This window comes from Martes martes, assembly GCF_963455335.1.
Source record: "Martes martes genome assembly, chromosome: 12".
Lineage (NCBI taxonomy): Eukaryota > Metazoa > Chordata > Mammalia > Carnivora > Mustelidae > Martes > Martes martes.
In genome coordinates this window covers 62,173,300-62,185,740 of record NC_137900.1, presented here as the reverse complement: position 1 = coordinate 62,185,740, position 12,441 = coordinate 62,173,300, and the positions used below count along the sequence as shown (strand labels likewise).

General features: G+C 42.1%; 1 protein-coding gene across 1 annotated transcript; it reads left to right on the top strand.

Annotated features, from left to right (window-relative positions):
• The first annotated feature begins 2,423 nt into the window (after positions 1–2,423).
• On the top strand, positions 2,424–7,197 carry TOMM5 (translocase of outer mitochondrial membrane 5). The gene is made up of 2 exons (XM_080820279.1): positions 2,424–2,615; positions 6,564–7,197. The coding sequence occupies exons 1-2, from the start codon at positions 2,495–2,497 to the stop codon at positions 6,596–6,598; spliced, it is 156 nt and encodes a 51-aa protein (XP_080676405.1). The 5' UTR covers positions 2,424–2,494; the 3' UTR covers positions 6,599–7,197.
• The last annotated feature ends 5,244 nt before the right edge of the window (positions 7,198–12,441 follow it).

The window sequence follows — 12,441 nt, the reverse complement described above, 5'->3', positions numbered from 1 at the left end:
GCCTTATGGTTACATTCTTCCTACTGCTGGCTACACACTGGCTGTTTCGATGTCTGACCACACTTGATCATATTTTGACATCCACACACTCCAGACCAGAATGCCCTAGATGACACAATTAGAATTCAAAATGCTTAGACTGTTAGAACTGAACCGGACTTTCAAGAGCATTTAATCAGGGGCACCTGGGTGGCTCAGTCATTACAGCTGCCTTTAGCTCAGGTCATGATCTCAGGGTCCTGGGATGGAGCCCCGCATCGGGCTCCCTGCTCTGCGGGAAGCCCTCTTCTCCCTCTCCCACTCCCTCTGCTTCTGTTCCCTCTCTCACTGTGTCTCTCTCTGTCAAATAAATAAATAAAATCATTTTTTAAAAAGTGCATTTAAGGGACGCCTGGAGGGCTCAGTTGGTTAAGTGGCTGCCTTCGGCTCAGGTCATGATCCCGGCGTCCTGGGATCGAGTCCCACATCGGGCTCCTTGCTCGGCGGGGAGCCTGCTTCTCCCTCTGCCTCTGCCTGCCACTCTGTCTGCCTGTGCTCTCTCTCTCTCTCTCTAATAAATAAAATCTTTTTTTTAAAAAGTGCATTTAATCGTATCTTCTCCCTTTACAACTAAAGAAATGGAGTTGTACTGAAACAGAAATGCATCCCTGGTCACATGGCTTGAGAATGGCAGTGCCAAATCTGAAAGCTATGTCTCCAGTCTTCCTGTCCAGGTTCTTTCCACAGCCCCTGCTGCCTTCCAGTGTCAGTGCAGTACTCTCAAAGTGTTGGATGGTGGATGCTCCTTGGGAACAGCCCCTTCCATTCCAGAGCTGCTTCTAGTTTTCCACTGCATGAATTATAGATAGAAGAGATTACCAAAGCCTGAATAAGCAGATGAGTTCTCTTTCTTGCCCCAATGTCTTGCATTCTGTCAATCAGGAAGGTGGGCAGCAATGCTTTAGTTATCAGTTACTGCAGTAAATGACTGTTCTAACTTATCCAAACCCACTGTTGCTATGCAGTGTGTAGTCAGGAAGGCATATTCTGGGTTTTGTTTCTTGTTTTTTAGAGAGGGGCAGAAGGGAGGTGGGTAGAGGAGAAGGGAGAGAGAGAATCTCAAGCAGGTTCCAGGCCCAGCACGAGCTGAAGGCAGGGCTTAATCCAGCAACATCAAAATCATGATCTGAGCCAAAATCAACAGTCGGACACACTTAACTGGCTGAGCCATCCAGACGCCCCAGGCACATTCTGGTCTTGAATTATGTGAGCAATTCAGTCATCTGGTTTGTGTCTAAAAATTATGTATGGCTAGTTGGCATGCAAAATTTGGGGCTGCACTGTTTTGATGATCCTGTGAACGGAAATCTGATTGCACTAAACCTCTACCTCCTGACTCCAGTGATGCCCATCCAGGCAGGCACTAATGGTTAAAAGACTAACAGAGGAGCAGTGGCGTGCAGGGGAAAGAGAGTGCATCTTGGCATTATAATTATCTGCATTAGAACCCTTCCTCTGCCCATCACTAGCAGAATGACTGTAAGCAGTGCACTTGGTTTCTCAGCCCCCTCTCATCTGTAAAATGCTGAAAGGAACTGAAATTGTTTTTTATATACTGTATTACTGGGCCAATCTATAAGGATCATTTAATGCCAGAGATGAGAATACGACAATAATATGAAATTTAAGGCTTTCTTATGTCTGGGTCCCACAAATCTAAGTACAAAACTCTACTGCAGGGGTGCCTGGCTAGCTTGGTCAGTACACGTGACTCTTGATCTCAGGGTCCTGAGTTCAAGCCCCAGGTAGGGCACAGAGTATATGTGTGTGTATATATATTTATATAAAATAGAATGGGGATGACAATAACATTAAAAAAAAACTACTGCATATACTAGTTACATAATCACAAACAAGTTTCATCATCTTCATCTTTTTGTTTTAACTTTTGAAAAATTTCAAACATGCTCAAAATAGAAAGACTAGGATAATTAAAGTGATATATTAATCAACAGTTTAAGCAATTTTCAACACTTTGATAATACCGTTTCATTTCCCTTTCTCAACACTTTTTTCCCCTAAGGTATTTTAAAGTATATTTGGGCAAGTTGTTTCAAAGCTCTCTGTGTTTCAGCTTTGTCATCTAGGAAATGAAGGTTTGAATATCTAACTCGTGCACAGAACTGTAGCTATTGTTATTTATGGTGGTATCTTCGAGCATCGCCCCCTCCGAGGCGTAAAAGCATTTTGCAGCGCACCGCGCCCTGCTCCAGACAAAGCTTACTCAACAACCTGGAGGAACCGGAGTCCTGCGTGGCTGAGACTACGACGCCCCCTTCAGGCAGCCCGCTGCAGAACCTCTCGGACGAATGAGGATTGTCCCTCGCAGCTCCCCGTCGCCGCGCGCGAAAACGACGGGCGGGAACAGGAAATGGGATGGGGCCGGTTCCGGGCGCTTGGCATCCTCTGAAGAGAGCAGAGGGTGGCAACTGGAAGCTGGGGAGGCAAAGCCGAGATGTTCCGGATCGAGGGCCTTGCGCCGAAGTTGGACCCCGAGGAGATGAAACGGAAGATGCGCGAGGATGTGCTCTCGTCCATACGGAACTTCCTCATCTACGTGGCCCTGCTGAGAGTCAGTGAGTGTCCTTCTAGGCTGCGGTCATGAGACCCGCGGGGAGCTCGCGGACACCACCCACCCAACTCTGGTTCTCTGGGGGCCCGCGAGCTGAGCTAGTTGAGCAGTCGCGGGGAGAGTGGGACATGGGGATCGAGATCAGCGGGCGCAGGCGCGATTTAGGGTCTGCGGGTCAGGGTCAGAAGTACACGCGGTGGCGGGGACTGCGAGGGTGATCATCCCTTCTCGCCCTGCGGTAAGAGCGTTTTAATTGAAATAGCCTCAGGGGTTTATTACCCCTTCCCCTGCACTCCCCTCGGCTCCCCTCCCGAGCAGCTCCCTCGTTTTGCGGACCGAAGCTGAGAGCGAGAGTAGAGAAATGGCTGGCTCAAGGTCATTCAGCCATTCAGTGAATGCTCTTGGTCTAGAATCCAGAGCTCTTAATACCAAGTTTCCTTCCTTCAGTGCTGATCTCTCTGAAATACAAGGTTTGCCTCTTTTGTTTACTTGTACAGAGAGTGAAGTAAATAATTGTTCTTACTTTTTTTTTTTTCTGAAGGAATAAGAAAAAAGAGGTAGGAGTCTATAGGATTAATAATAATACCTGAAGGTTTATTTGAATTTACGTTTGGCAGAAGCTTATTTGCGTTAGTTGGTCTTGACCGTAACGCTTTGAGGGAGGCCGGGCTTAACATTCTGTATATCTTTTTTGCGAATGAGAACTCACCTTTCAAAAGGGGTCTTAACACAAAATATCAGAGTTTAAAGGAACACTGAATATTAGAGAGGGGTGCAGCTTTGTAGATCACTTCTGTAGTTTTACTGATACGAATCTCAGAAGTGACCTGTACACCAGTCCCCAATTCTCAGTTCAGTACTCTTTTCATTGGACCTTGCAGTGTATTGCTGAGAAGTCTGGGTGGAGAGGCCGGGATGGTTGAAATAAAGGAAAGCCATACCAAGGTCATCCCGTAGAAGGCTCAAATTGGGCCTAGGCCAGAGCTTACTGAAGCCTGGTACCCCATCCCTGACTATGGTATTACCCTGCGTTCCCAGGAGAGGGAGCCCTGCTGAACAGAAACACCAATCCTCCTCCTTCAATGGCTTTTTGCAACTCCCAGCTTACTTTCTCCTCTTCCTTTTTTGTTGATTAGCTGCCAGTAAAATATTTGCTTCTTTTCAGTGATCTTTGAATCTGATACGAATTGATTTTCTAAAAAAAAACCAAACATACAGAATACTGTCCCACATTACCACTTTTAAAACGATGATATAATTCACATAGTATACAGTTCACCAATTTAAAGTGTACAGTTCAACCTAAGTGTCTCTTGATAAGTGGGCAAAGAAGATGTGATGTGTATATACAGTGGAATATTACTTAGGCATAAAAATCTTGCCATTTGCAATAACATGGATGAACCTATAGGCTATTAAGCTGAACCAATTAAGTCAGAGAGAGATGAATACCGTATGATTCCACTTGTATGTGGAATCTTGAAAAACAGAATAGAAATAGAGTGATAAATACAGACAACAGACTGGTGATTGCCAGTGGGGAGTAGAGTGGGGGATATTGAAATAGGGGAAAGGGTTTAAAAGGTACAGACTTCCAGTTGTGAGAGAAATAAGTCACAGGGGTGCAATGTGCAGCATAGAGAATATAGACAATACTGTAATAACTTTGTGTGGTAGCTAGACTTATTGTGGGGATCGTTTTAAAAATATTGAATCCCTAGGACATACACCTGAAACTAGTAGGATACTGTATGTCAACCATACTTTATTTAAAAGGAGAAAAATTTTTAAAATGAAGAGTATGTAATTTAGCAATTCTTAGTATAGTCAGAGTTAATGCATTTTAGAACATTTTCTTTACCTATAAAGTGGACACCATGCCCATTAGCTGTCATTCCCCATTTTCCCCTTCACTTTCCCTTGGCAATCACTAATCTACTTTTTCTTTATGGATTTGCCTATTCTGGACATTTAATGTAAATGGGATTGTAGAATATATGACCTGTGTCTAGCTTGTTTCACTTTGCATTATGTTTTCAAGGTTCATCCATACTGTAGCATGTGTTAGTATTTCCTTCCTTTTTATTGCCAAGTAATTCCATTGTGTGGATATGCCACATTTTGTTTATCCATTCATTTGATGGATGTTACCATTTTTCATCTGATAAGAATTAGAAATATCTGGACATACTTCTACTTTGTCAGCTTTCAGCAGATCTCAGTATCTTCAGTTCAATGTCAACAGTATGTTTCATTACTTTAGTATGGATATTGAGAAAGAGGATCCTTCTGGCAGCTTTTTTGGTCTCGGACCCTTTTATCATCTAATATTTTAAATTGTGGTAAAATACGTGGAACAAAATTTATCTTAACTATTTTAAGTGTACAGTTCGGTGCTATTAAATACATTTTTAATGTTGTACAACCATCACCACCATCCATCTCCAGAACTCTTTATCTTGTAACACTGAAACTTTATGATTTTGACATCTCTTAAGGCTCTCATGGAAGTGAAATCATATAGTATTTGTCTTTTTGTAACTGGCTTGTTTCACTTTGCATAGGGTCCTGAGGTTCATCCATGTCATAGCATATGTCAGAATCTCCTTCATTTTTAAGGCTGAATAATATTCCATCGTATACCACATTTTGCTTATCCATTCATCCATCTTTGGATCTGGATTGTTTCTACATTTTAGCTACCGTGAATAATGCTGCTATAACATGAATATGCAGATATCTCTATTTTTTATTTTTTGAAGACCCACCATGCTGTGATCCGTAGCAGGTGTACCATTTTACATTCCCACTAGCAGTGCACCAGGGTTCCAGTTTTTCCACATTCTTTCCAACAGTTTGTTAGTAGCCATCCTAATGGATGTTAGGTAGTATCTCATTGTAGTTTTAATTTGCATTGTCCTAGTGATTAGTGATAGCACTTTCATACAGACAATAATAACACTTCATTAGATCCCTATGACAATATTTTTGTTTTCTAGCCATTTCTGTTTGTACCCTACTAGACCCTTAGAAGAACTAAAGTAGGCCTATATCATAATATGATTTGGATTGCATAAGTGATACATAGCTAATTAGTGGGAGAACCAAAATCTGTGTCTAGCTCTTCTGCTTCCCCAGTGCAGTGCTGTTTTCTCCTACCCTCTGCTTTTTTCAAATATGTGGGGTTTTCTTTTCTTTTTTTTTTTAATTTTTTAATAAACATATAATGTATTATTAGTCCCAGGGGTACAGGTCTGTGAATTGCCAGGCTTACACACATACCCTCATCACAGGCACATACCCTCCCCAATGTCCATGACCCCACCACCCTCTCCCGACCCCCCTCCCCCCAGCAACCCTCAGTTTGTTTTGTGAGATTATGGGTTTTTCTTTGTAATTATTTATTTGAGGGGCAGGATGCAGAAGAGGGAGAGAGAGAATCCCAAGCAGATTCTGCTGAGCAGGGAGCGTGACGCAGGGCTCAATCTCATGACGCCGAGCTCATGACCTGAGCTGAAATCAGGAGTTGGACATTCTACTGACCTGAACCCAGGCACCCCTTAAATATGTTTAAAAAGGTGAAAAAATGCCAGTTTGTTTCTCCTAGCATTTTGTTTCTTTGACAGTTAAATCACCCGAAGTAAAAAGTATGGTCTCTTGAAGGAGGATTGAATTTACTCTTAGTGGTCCTAAGAGAGAGAATTACCTAAAGAAAAGATTATATATGATGTAAGAATGAACCTTAGAATAATCAGAGCTTCATGACACTGGAAAGACAGTGAGTCTCTTTTGCTAGGTTATGCAGGGAGAGCCTTGGCCATTATTTGGAGTCATTTTAAAAATGTAGTGAACTAAACCTGTAAGATTCCCCGCCCCCCCCCAAGTCTTATAAATACCGTAGTGTAATCTGTGGGCTAATAGATCTGAAATTCTGGGTTTATTTTTCTTTCAGCACCTTTTATCCTAAAGAAATTGGACAGCATATGAAGATGGGCACCACATGTGAATGCATGATGTGAGGAACCCAGTTACAGTTTCTACTCCTATCTACAAATGAATAGGCCCAGAAATATGTAAGAGACTCTTGGATTGAATGGACATAAAAATTCTACTTGTTAAGAACAAGTTTGGCTCTGGTGACTGACCTTCATAGCTAAAATTTAAAACTACTTTGGAAGTAAAGACATCTTGGGTCATAATACACCCATATGCCTGTGATGTTCAGCCTCTGTGAATGTTGATATAATTGTAAGTAATGTCAAAGTCATTTTCTAGCAAGTATTAATTACAAGGGAATTATGTCTACAATAGCACTGTCTTGTTAGTCATTTCTGTTTATCTTTTTACTTCTGTCTGGAGTATGTATGTTGAAGAATTCCTTATGATTAGTTTTGTTTTACAGAAGCCAGCACACAGCCCCAACAACACTTGAGCACAGGACCATCAGTCTATATTTTTAATTAAAGTAGCAACTAAGGAAAAAATTGGGATTTTATTTCTCTTAACTTGCTTTTTGCTACAGACCTCTTTAATATTGTAATTATTACAAACTACATTAAATTGAGTTCCTCTTGTTTTGGACTGAAGGATTGGCTGACGTTATTTTATTGTCAAGCAGTCTTTGTGAAAGGCAACATTGCTCCCTGATGCTGGGAATCCATCTATACCACCACCAAAGGAAAAAGTGCTGTCTTATGTCCGTTCTCTAAGTTTATTGGGGGAAGAGGACAGTCCTTAACCTTCATCCGGGTACAACTGCAGTCACCTCTTTTTAGCTAATTGTATCGGTATTTACCTTCATGTCTGTAAATAGCATGATTGTATTGTTATTTTATGATTTTTCTTTTTAGACATTGCCTACTGACTTCTCCATGTGTGGAGGGATTAGGACTCTTTCCTTACCTCCATCATTCTTACCGCTTCTCATTTCTTCTTCCTTCCGATGTACTTGGTATGCTTTTGTGTGAATCAAATTCATGATGACTCTAAATGCTGTTTGTTTTCTTTTCCTGTACGTATTTTTGTTTTTCCTCAGCTTCATTTTCTATAAACTTAAACTAAATCAACTAGACCCTTTGCCATATGTCTAAATTGATCACAGTGTTCAGTTTCACTAGGCATCCTGTTTCATCTTGGCAAATAAGTCTTTCCTGGAGCTTTCTGACCTGTCCCAGTCTGGACTGTGGTCTCCTGTGCCTTACATGTAGTGCTGTGTTCTGGGATCTCCACTCACTGGCAATTCCAGGAATTCCTTTTCCTCTTCTCCCATGTTGGATCTCTTTTTTTGTATCTTGTTTTCTTTATCTCACATCCGGAATGCATTTGAGTCTCTGTATTGAGTACAGTACCTCTGCCCATAACTGCCTAGCATCCCCAATCCAGAGAACCCTCTATTTTACCCCTTTCAGAAAATAAATGTCTAATTTGGGGAGGGAGGTGGGCAAAAGAGGCTGCTTAGTTAGCTACATAGAGTTGCAGAGAGCATTATGAATACTTAAACCTTCCACCAGTCCTTATTGTAGTGTCTACCCCTTTGCTCCTACTTCCAAAGGTAGTGGAAGACACCAGTTCCTGAACCTTATAGGGATTCTCTGATGTCAGTTGGGTTGTTTGTTTTGCTTTTCTATTGCTGACTCAAGATTCAGTTTTCTTGGGGCTACCATGTTATTTAATTGTCCATCTGCTTTCCACCTTCTAGCTTTTGCTGCTATTGTCTCCTTTTCCCATTCTTTTTTAGATTTATGCCTTAAGATGAAAATCTTTGCTGTCATTTAATGGAATTTCAGAAGGCAGTGGAAGTAGATGAACGTGCTTGGTCTACCATCTTTACCCAAATAGCATGTATTTTTACCCTGTGATGGTGTGTTTCATTTTGGTAATTTATATCCATTCCTGACCTAAGGAGGTGTATATAGCACCATGGTCACAGGCACTGGCTCTAAAGACAAGCAGATGTGATTCTGTGTCTTGATTCCAACACATAGGAGAGGGATGACTTTTAGCAACCGAACCTCTGTATCTCATTTTCTTCACCTGTAAAATTAGTGTGGGGGGAACATTTGTCTACTTCAGAATGTGTAAGGATAAAGTAAAAGAATACAAGTGGAGCCATGAGTACAGTGCCTGACATTTGGTAAATGCTATTTATTGTGGGTTGGTTTTTTTTAAGATTTTATTTATTTATTTGACAGACAGAGATCATAAGTAGGCAAAGAGGCAGGCAGGCGGGGTGGGGGGGAAACAGGCTCCCCGCTGAGCAGAGAGCCGGATGCGGGGCTCGAACCCAGGACCCTGGGATCATGACTTGAACCGAAGGCAGAAGCTTTAACACACTGAGCCGCCCAGGTGCCCCAAATGCTATTTGTTGTTAATAGTTAGTGTTTGGTAGAAGGTGATTAGAAGTGATTTGTGCTAGCATTCACTGCATTAGTAGGTTTCATTTATATTTTCAGATGTTGTGAGATAGCATGTTTATATTCTAATTGTATACAGACTTCAACATTAGCAAACACTTAAATTCATTAATAACTTAATTTTATGGATGAGGAGTTTGAGACTCTGGAAGATTTGGTAGCTAATAAATAGTAGCTGTCCAAGATTTAGGGGTTTTTAATTTTTTATTTATTGTATCCTATCTTTAAGTGCCTTTCTTGGGTTGTATGATTGTTATCCTGGATTCTAGCATATGTTCAGGCTAGAATAAGGGAAAATGTGATGGTGCAGTTTTTATTGCTGACTTTTTAAAATTCGGGGGGGTTATCTAATATTTGTAATAAACAATTTGGACACAGTACATCAGAAAACATTTGGCCATGTGTATATATTTGGGTTGAATGTGTGATGTGAAATAGTAAAGAACCATAGCAGATTTGAGTTTTGTAAACTTAAAATGGAGCATAGAAAGAAATGCAGATAATTGAGAAAATGCTAACCCACAAACAGGTTTTGTAGAGGGATCTGATCTTAGAATCTTGCTCCTCAATTAGGTTAGTGTTCTTCCTGCTACCACTGAGTTTCTTTTTTTTTTTTTTTTAAGATTTTATTTATTTATTTGAGTGAGAGAGAGAGAGATCACAAGTAGTCAGAGAGGCAGGTGGGGGTTGGGGGGGCCGCAGGCTCCCTGCTGAGCAGAGAGCCTAATTCGGGGCTCCATCCCAGGTCCCTCAGATAATGACTGGAGCCGAAGGCAGAGGCTTAAGGTACTGAGCCACCCAGGCACCCTGAGTTTCATTTTTTTTAAGATTGATTTATTTATTTATTTGACAGACAGAGATCACAAGCAGGCAGAGAGGCAGGCAGAGAAAGAGGAAGGGAAGCAGGCTCCCTGCTGAGCAGAGAGCCGGACAGGGGGCTCAATCCCAGGACCCTGGGATCATGACCTGAGCCGAAGGCAGAGGCTTTAACCCACTGAGCCACCCAGGCGCCCCACTGAGTTTCATTTTTAAAACTGCTTAATCATTGCTCTTTGAAGTTCTTCCGAGAAGTAAGTTAGCATTTCAGTTACAGTGTATTCAGTAGTTTACAGCTGGGCAAACTTGGGCCTAGATCTGGAAGGAAGAACAAGTGTAGGAATGTGAATGTTTAGGGATGCCTGGGTGTCTCAGTTGGTTGGGCGTCTGTCTTCAGCGCAGGTCATGATCCCAGGGTCCTGGGATCGAGTTCTGCTTCAGGCTCCTTGCTTGGTGGGGAGCCTGCTTCTCCCTCTGTCTGCTGCTCCCTCTGCTTGTGCGTGCGCTCGCTCGCTCTCTCACTCTCTCTGTCTGACAAATAAATAAAATCTTTAAAAAAAAAAAAACTTTGGGGCGCCTGGGTGGCTCAGTGGGTTAAGCCTCTGCCTTCGGCTCAGGTCATGATCTCAGGGTCCTGGGATCGAGCCCCGCATCGGGCTCTCTGCTCAGCAGGGAGCCTGCTTCCTCCTCTCTCTCTCTGCCTGCCTCTCTGTCTACTTGTGATCCCTCTCTCTGTCAAATAAAAAAAAAAAAAAAAAACCTTTAAAAAAGGGGGGGGATGTGAACTTCCCCCCTCCTTTGCTCGACTAAGCATATCTCTTTACCTATAAGATCAGGCACCAGAGTGTTGTAGATAGGACAGAAATGAAATCAGCTAGACATTTTAACCTTCTATGAAAGGTCAGATGATAAACACTTCAGACTTTGTGAGCTCTGCGCTCTGTCAACTCTTCTTGCAGTGTGAAGGCAGCCATAGACAATATGTAAACCAGTGCAGCTTTGCACTGTCAGCAGCTAAAACTCTTAGTTGCTGGGGGAATGAGTACCTTGGTCCTAAAGCTGAGATCTGGGTCATTCACCACAACATCCACCATAGTCTTCTTGAATCCTCACCCCTCCCCACCTACCATGCCATTTCTCTGCCTGCTTTCATAGTTAAATGCCTCAGTAAAGTGGTTTATTTTCATATCCTTTCTCTGGTGATCTCTTGAACCCAATCCCAATAGGTTTACATCCCCAGTGATCCTCTGAAACTGCTCTTGTCAAGGTTAACACTGACCCGTCTCACTCTGTCTATAGCACATAACACACTGTTTCGTTATTGTAACCACCTTGCAGACCTTCCAGAACACTAGTTTCCTAATTTTTCCTCTCTCCACCCTTTCTATCCCACTTATCCTCTCTTCTTCAGATTCTTTTGTAGGACCTCTTTATGTCTAACCTGAAACTTACAGGACCCTAGGCTTCATTCCTCAGAACTCTTTTTTTTTTTTTTTTTTTAAACTGGATCTCCTGCTTGAAATTCTCTAATGGCTTCCCGTCTCACTCAGAGGAAAAGCCACAGTCATTCTGGGTGTCCACAGGGTTCTGTACAATCTGGTCCTCATTGTATCTCTGAAAACGTCTTTAATGACTCTTCCCTCCTTCACTGCATTCCAGCTACGCTGGCCTTGCTTCCTCAAACAAACTAGACATGCTGCCTCTGGGCCTTTGCACTGTCTATTTTCTCTGTCTGGAATGGTCTTCCCTTAGATTTTCAAGTGTCTCACTCCCTCTCTTTCAGGTCTCTGCTTAATGGCATTTTTTTCAGTGAGACCTTTCCCAACTCCTTTATAAGTTACAGGATGTTTCATCTTGTGAAAATCCAGCAAGTTGTATACTTAAAGATACGTGATTTTTCCATAGTTACTATTTCAAAAACTTTTTTTTAAATTATAACCTCTCTAGGACTCTGTAGCCCCTCCTTTATTTTTCTTAATGGCACTTAACGTATTTTTCCTTATTTATTTTGTTAATTATCTATCTCCCTTCATTTAGTATATGTTTGGTGAGGATAGGGATTTCATCGGTTATGTTCACTGTAGTATCTTAGTATCTAGAAGACCGCCTGGGACCTCATAGGCATTCCGTGTTCATTAAATAATAGAATTAGAGTGGAGAAGTTTTTAAGTAGCTATGGGAAGTGAGGGAGTAAGCTAACAAGAAAGAGCTAAGCTTGTCAGATGAGATTAGTACCCCAATTAAGATAGGGGATTATGCCTTTGCAGTGCCTGAATGTGGGCTTTTTGTCTAGCACTGCTCTGCTGTCCAGAGGCAGGCTTGGAGAAGGTGGAGAGGTGGGTTCGTCCAGGTTTGGGGCTCGCCACATGGCTGAGGTGAAATGACAGGGTCAGGGAGGGATTCAAATAATGCACAAGAACATCTAAAGGGATCAGGAGGAAACGGCGGGAAGGAGCTGATGGACAGAAGAAAAATAGTGCTGCTGAGGTCATCTGCAAAAGTGGGAGCGGCAGAGCAGTAGCCGTAAAGCCCTCTGTATGCCCCAGATGTCTTTCCTCTACTTTCCATGTAGGTAAAGGGTCCTGTTTTGCAAAATAAGAT

Bases quoted from the DNA above. Each gene is read 5' to 3' on its own strand.
- TOMM5 (XM_080820279.1), top strand. From the start codon at position 2,495: ATGTTCCGGATCGAGGGCCTTGCGCCGAAGTTGGACCCCGAGGAGATG. The intron at 2,616-6,563 runs GTGAGTGTCCTT...TTTTTCTTTCAG, and splicing joins CGTGGCCCTGCTGAGAGTCA to CACCTTTTATCCTAAAGAAA.